Source organism: Triticum dicoccoides, chromosome 5B, assembly GCF_002162155.2.
Source record: "Triticum dicoccoides isolate Atlit2015 ecotype Zavitan chromosome 5B, WEW_v2.0, whole genome shotgun sequence".
Classification (NCBI taxonomy): domain Eukaryota; kingdom Viridiplantae; phylum Streptophyta; class Magnoliopsida; order Poales; family Poaceae; genus Triticum; species Triticum dicoccoides.
Genome location: NC_041389.1, coordinates 52057697 through 52064137, shown reverse-complemented (window position 1 = coordinate 52064137; position 6441 = coordinate 52057697). Strand labels below are relative to the sequence as shown.

Here is a 6441-nt window from a genome sequence, read left to right as displayed (position 1 = left end):
CTGCTGTTCAGGGTTACCGCCGTTGCCCCTGGCGGTAAGAAAAGGGGTCAGATCTCAAAAAAATTCACAACTAGGGTCAGATCTCGATTTTCTCCGCTAAAAGGGTCAAAACACGAAATTTTGCCCCAGCCGGCGCGGCGCGCTTTCAACCACAACACCACACACTCTCACCCAGCTCCTAGGGGCGGATTGAGCGCGTGCCTCGTCGCCTTCCCCTGACGGCGTGGATTTGGACGAGCTCGAGCTGTCCACCAACAGCGAGGAGTGGCACAAGAATTCATTCATGGCTTGCATCGACTTGTTTTTAAATTGGAAAATGGGGTACGGTTTTGGATTCAAATTTCAAATTGACACAAGTCACACACACACATACACACACACAGCCTGGTCAAAAAGGAGGGAAAAGACCAATGAGCGGGCACGCAAAGTCCCAGACAGGTGTACAGTCTCCAGGAGCCAATGAGCACGCAACCTCTACACCCCTGCAGACTGCAGTGTACAGGCTACGCTCCAACGGACCGCACCAACCTCGAGGCCGCCGCCGCCATGCCCCTCCGGCGCCTCCTAGGCCTCTCCGGCCGCCTCCGCCGCTCCCTCTCCACCGTCTCCTCCTCGCACCTACCGTGCCACCACACCCTCTCCACCGCCGCCTCCTCGGACCCACCGTGCCCCGCCCTCTCCACCGCCGCCGCCTCCTCGAACCCGCCGCGGCGCCGCACCATCTCCACCGCCGCCTCCACGCTCCCACCATGGGTCATCATCGACAGCACGTCGCCCGTCGACGAACCGTCGTCGGCGCCGAGCGCGCGTCTCCGCCCCGTCGACCCTCCGTGCGTCTCCAGCATCTCCGTCCCGGCGCACCTCATCAACGCCAGGGAACGCCCCGCCGCCGACAGCAACGTCGTCCAAGTCCTCGGCGGCAGCGTCGACGCCGCCAGCGCCGACGGCCACCTCCTCCTCACCTACTACGACATCCTCGGGCCCGAGGATCCCCGCGAGTCCTGGAACCTCACCGCCGACATGGAGGCCGAGCGCTGCATCTGCAACCCCATCACCGGCCAGCTGCTCCGCCTCCCGTACCCCGACGGGTCCAGGAAGAGGCTGGAGTACCACCACATGGGCCTCCTCACCAAAGCAGGCGGCGGCGGCGGCGGGGACGCGCCTCACCGGTTCGCCGTCGCCGAAATCGTGCACCAGCGTGACCGCGTCATCGACCGGTTCCTCCCGGAGATTGGCCGGTGGGAGTTGGTGCTTGGCCTGCCGTGCAAGCCGCCGCTCAAGTGGGAGATGGAGATGAACCAGGAGACGGTGGCCTTCGGCGACAGGCTCTGGTGGGTCGACCTCACCCGCGGCGCCATCTCCGTCGACCCCTTCAGCTACCGGCCGGAGTTCCGCTTCGTCGAGCTGCCGGAGGGCAGCAGCCTCACGGACTTCCTCGCACAGTTCAAAGAAGCCCCCACCGCGACGTTCATGAAGGAGATGGGCAAGTACCGGCGCATCGGCGTCAGCGAGGGGAGGCTGCGCTACATTGAGGCTTCTCTTCACGACCCGTTCCTGCTCAGCTCGTTTGTGCTCGACGACGAGGGCAGGAGCTGGACGCTGGAGCGCCAGGTGGAGCTCAGGCAGGTCTTGGAGGAAGGAGGCCACCCGTGCGAAGAGGGGAAGAGGCCGCCGCAGATTGCCGTCATCGACCCGCTCAACGCCGATACCATCTACATCACCGTCGGCGAGCAGAAGCACATCGTCGCCGTGGACATTTACCAAGGCAAGGTGATCGCGAGCTCTCCGCTTCAAAACGGATACCATTCGCTTGTACCATGTGTGCTTCCACCCTCGCTTGGATCAAGCCAGATCCCTACCTTCGGCAGGTAATCGATCACCTCCTTGTGCTGATTGAGGCTTGTGCATTTCAGATAGAAAATTTGTCTGCGAGTGCTGATTTGTTGGTAGGATTGGTGCTATTGATCTGCTTACACCGTCTTACTGTAGATTGACAGTTCTCCGTTTGGTAGTAGCGTTCACTCAAGCAAGTGCACATCATCTTTCTATTTGTCATCTGTGCTTGCTCCTGTTCTTATTTTCGCAGATTGTTTTCGATAATAGATGATCACAATGGCACATACTCTTTTTTTAGGGTTAAATAATGTAAGACAATAAGTTTTGGGGAACCAGCACAACCCTCTAGGGGTGGCTTATCTCATTATATATAATGGTTGTGTTACAATATGTACCATATACGTACATAGGTACAGAAGCTATACATAGTCTAACACCCTCCCTCAATCTTAGCCACTTTCTAAAGAACTGAGAAGGGTAAGATTGCGCCTACAAGCCTCAAACTGTGGCAGCGGTAAAGGCTTAGTGAAGATGTCTGCAAGTTGATCCTTAGATGAGATAAACTTGATCTGGAGTTGCTTCTGTGATACACGTTCCCGTACAAAGTGATAGTCAACTTCAATGTGTTTCATTCGGGCATGAAATACTGGATTTGCAGAAAGGTATGTAGCACCGATGTTATCACACCAAAGAATAGGAGGCTGTGGTTGAGACAAACCCAACTCCTGAAGCAAAGACTGCACCCAAATAATCTCTGCAGTAGCATTAGCCACAGCCTTGTACTCAGCTTCAGTACTGCTACGTGACACAGTAGCCTGTTTCCGAGCACTCCAGGCGATCAAATTAGAGCCAAAGAATACTGCATAACCCCCCGTGGATCGCCTGTCATCTGGGCTACCAGCCCAATCTGCATCAGAGAAGGCCGAAAGGACCCGAGAGGAAGTCGGCCGAATATGCATACCAAATGTCAGGGTGAACTGAACATAACGAAGAATGCGTTTAACAGCAGCCCAATGAGTATCTCTGGGAGCCTGAAGATACTGACAAACCCTATTAACAGCATAAGAGATATCTGGTCTCGTGATCGTCAAGTACTGAAGTCCACCAACAATGCTCTTGTACTCTGTGGCATCCGCAGGAGAGAAAAGCTCACCATCAACAGCTGTTATCTTGTCGATAGACGACATGGGTGTGGTGGTCGGTTTGCACTTCAGCATGCCAGCTCTTTGTAACAACTCCAAGGAGTACTTCTTTTGCGTAAGGACAAGACCAGTAGCACGAGAAGTGACCTCAACTCCAAGAAAGTAGTGAAGCTTCCCAAGATCTTTGACCGCAAAATCAGCACCAAGAGAGCAGACAAGAGCATCAGCAGCATACTGAGAAGAGCTGACAAGGATAATATCATCGACATATACCAAAAGATACATAGTGACTTCTGGCTTCTGTAGAAGAAATAATGAAGTGTCAGTAGTAGACGGCACAAAACCATGAGCACGAAGGGCAGAGGCAAGGCGGGCATGCCAGGCACGAGGAGCTTGCTTCAAACCATATAGTGCTTTGGAAAGACGACAGATATAGTCAGGATGATCAGGATCAGAGAAACCAGGCGGCTGTTTCATATAAACCTCTTCCTCCAAAAATCCATGTAGAAAAGCATTCTGCACATCAAGTTGACGAAGTGACCAACCACGAGAAACAGCAATGGAGAGAAGAAGCCGAATAGTGGTAGGCTTGACGACAGGACTGAAGGTGTCCTCATAGTCAAGACCATGACGCTGCCGAAAACCGCGAGCAACAAGTCGCGCTTTGTAACGCTCAATAGATCCATCCGAATGCTTCTTCACTTTGAATACCCATTTTGAGTCAATAACATTTACCCGTGGTGGTGGAGGAACGAGAGTCCATGTCTTGTTACGAAGAAGAGCATGAAACTCCTGCTCCATAGCCTCTCACCAATGTGGAATGCGCAGGGCAGCCTGATATGAGCGAGGCTCAGAAGATGGATCCGCAACAGCAGCAGCCAAACAAGCAGCCAACCAAGCAACCGTACCATCCTTACGTTCCTTAGGTTTGAAAATGCCACTGCGACTGCGTGTATGTGGTCGGGACACAGGAACCACCGAGGGCGACGGAGCAGCCTGCAACGGGCTGGAGGACGGCGACGTTGACGAGTCAGCCGGTGACGAGGAGCCAGTCACGGTAGCCTCGGACTCGGTTGGCGAAGAAGGCCGACCCACCGGTGAAACCGGCAGAGCAGACGAAGCAGCTGGCGACTCCGGCATCACAGACCGGGCCGATGGCGAGCTCGGCATAGTGGGCCGTGGCGCGGCCAATGTCGCGGGCCGATCCGCTGATGAAGGCGACGTGAGGACCCGAGCCGCAGGCGAAGACGGCGTGACGGGCCGAGCCGCGGGCGACTCGGCGGCCGCTGGCGAAACGGACCGAGCAGTGGAGATGCTCGGCGCGACGGGCTCGTCGGGTGACCATGCATGGGCACGCGAATTGATGCCATGCAACATAGGGCGATCGACGTGCCCACCAGAAGACGACGATGATGATGGTGAATCCTCCAACAGCTCCAAACGAGCTCCACGTCCGGTTCCTGCACCATGGTTAGGTAACAGCAAAGGAGAGTATGCAACATCATCAAATTGGTCAGAAGCAACAGAGGATGAATGCAGGGATGGTGGTTCGACAGTGGACACAGGAAGGTTGGCAAAGGGAAAAACATGCTCATCAAACACGACGTCCCGAGATATATAGACACGATTAGTGGGAACATGAAGACATTTGTAACCTTTATGAAGAGAGCTATAGCCAAGAAAAACACACTTCTTAGAACGAAACTCAAGCTTGCGCTTGTTATATGGACGAAGATGCGGCCAGCAAGCACACCCAAATACCTTGAGAAAGGTATAATCAGGTTGTTCATTAAGGAGAACCTCAATGGGAGTCTTCATGTTTAAAACACGAGTAGGAGTACGGTTGATGAGAAAGCATGCAGTGGTGAAAGCATCACTCCAAAACCGAAACGGAACAGATGCATGAGCCAAAAGAGTAAGACCAGCTTCAACAATATGACGATGCTTACGTTCGACTGAACCATTCTGCTGATGTGTATGTGGACATGCTAAACGATGAGCTATCCCAAGCGACTGAAAGAAAGAGTTGAGGTTGCGATACTCGCCCCCCCCCCAATCCGACTGGACATGAACAATTTTGTGCTTGAGAAGACGTTCAACATGTTTTTGAAACTGAACAAAAATATCAAACACATCAGATTTGCGTTTAATAAGGTAAAGCCAGGTAAAGCGACTATAAGCATCAACGAAACTGATATAGTAATTATGACCACTGACAGAAGTCTGAGCAGGACCCCATACATCTGAAAACACAAGTTCTAAAGGATGTTTCACCTCACGACTGGACTCCGAAAAAGGAAGTTGATGACTCTTCCCCTGCTGACAAGCATCACACACTGCTACATCTTTATTACTAGACAAACTAGGAAGCTCATGACGACGCAAAATATGACGGACAATAGGTGTGGCCGGGTGACCAAGACGAGCATGCCACTGTGACGGAGAGACCCGAACTCCACTGAAAACACGAGCGACACCAGGATGCTCCAGACGGTAGAGGCCCTGGCACAACCGCCCACTAAGAAGAATGTCCCTCGTGCCCCGATCCTTAATAAAAAGATCAAAAGGGTGAAATTCACAAAGCACATTATTATCACGTGTGAGTTTAGGAACTGAAAGAAGATTACGGGTCACAGATGGAACTCGAAGAACATTGCGAAGCTGAAGACTCCTATTGGCATGTCTAGTGAGAAGAGATGCTTGACCAATATGAGAGATGTGCATACCTGCTCCATTGGCGGTGTGGATCTTGTCGGAGCCATGATAGGGTTCACGAGTGTAAAGCTTCCCCATCTCGCTGGTTAGATGCTCTGTCGCCCCAGAGTCCATGTACCAGTGTGGATCGATGGAGTAGGACTGAGTGTGTCCCTGTTGCTTCTGCGGCGCGGGACGATCAGCCATGGCGACCTGACGGGCATTGTTGCGTGTATCTTTGCCGTCATTGCCAAGACCAAGGAAGCTTCGCTGGAAGCGCTTATGACACTTGGAGGCCCAGTGCCCATCACGGCCACAAAGCTGACACACACGTGGACCGCCAGCCCCCGGTAAGGTCGCAGTAGGTGGGGGGGCCGAGGCGGGCGACGGTGGCAGCCCCAAGGGAGACCGGGGTGATGAAGAAGAGCGGCCACCCTTGGTGGCGGCGTTGGCCAAGAGGGAGCCAGTGCCCCTGGTGCGGCGAGTCTCGACCCGTTGCTCAGTGAGAAGGAGCCGAGAGAAAACCTCGTGTGCCAGCATGGGTGTCGAGTTGCCCCGCTCGTTGATGATCTCGACTAAGGCATCATACTCCTCATCAAGACCATTGACAATAAACGAGTTGAACTCGGAGTCGGTGAGGGGCTGTCCAATGGAGGCCAATGTGTCGGCGAGGCCCTTGACCTTGTTGTAGAACTCAGTGGCAGTGGAGTCAAGCTTCTGACACTCTCCAAGCTGACGACGGAGTGCAGAGACACGAGCCTGGGACTGC

General features: G+C 53.8%; 1 protein-coding gene across 2 annotated transcripts in view; it reads left to right on the top strand.

Moving 5' to 3' along the window:
• Positions 1-417: 417 nt before the first annotated feature.
• The window catches only part of LOC119305145, a 9131-nt gene continuing 3107 nt past the window's right edge, over positions 418-6441 (top strand). For both annotated transcript variants that reach the window (XM_037581747.1, XM_037581746.1), the window contains exon 1: positions 418-1868. In XM_037581747.1, the coding sequence (XP_037437644.1) occupies positions 460-1868 (1409 nt within the window). In that variant the 5' untranslated portion in view covers positions 418-459. The remainder of the gene's footprint in view (positions 1869-6441) is intronic.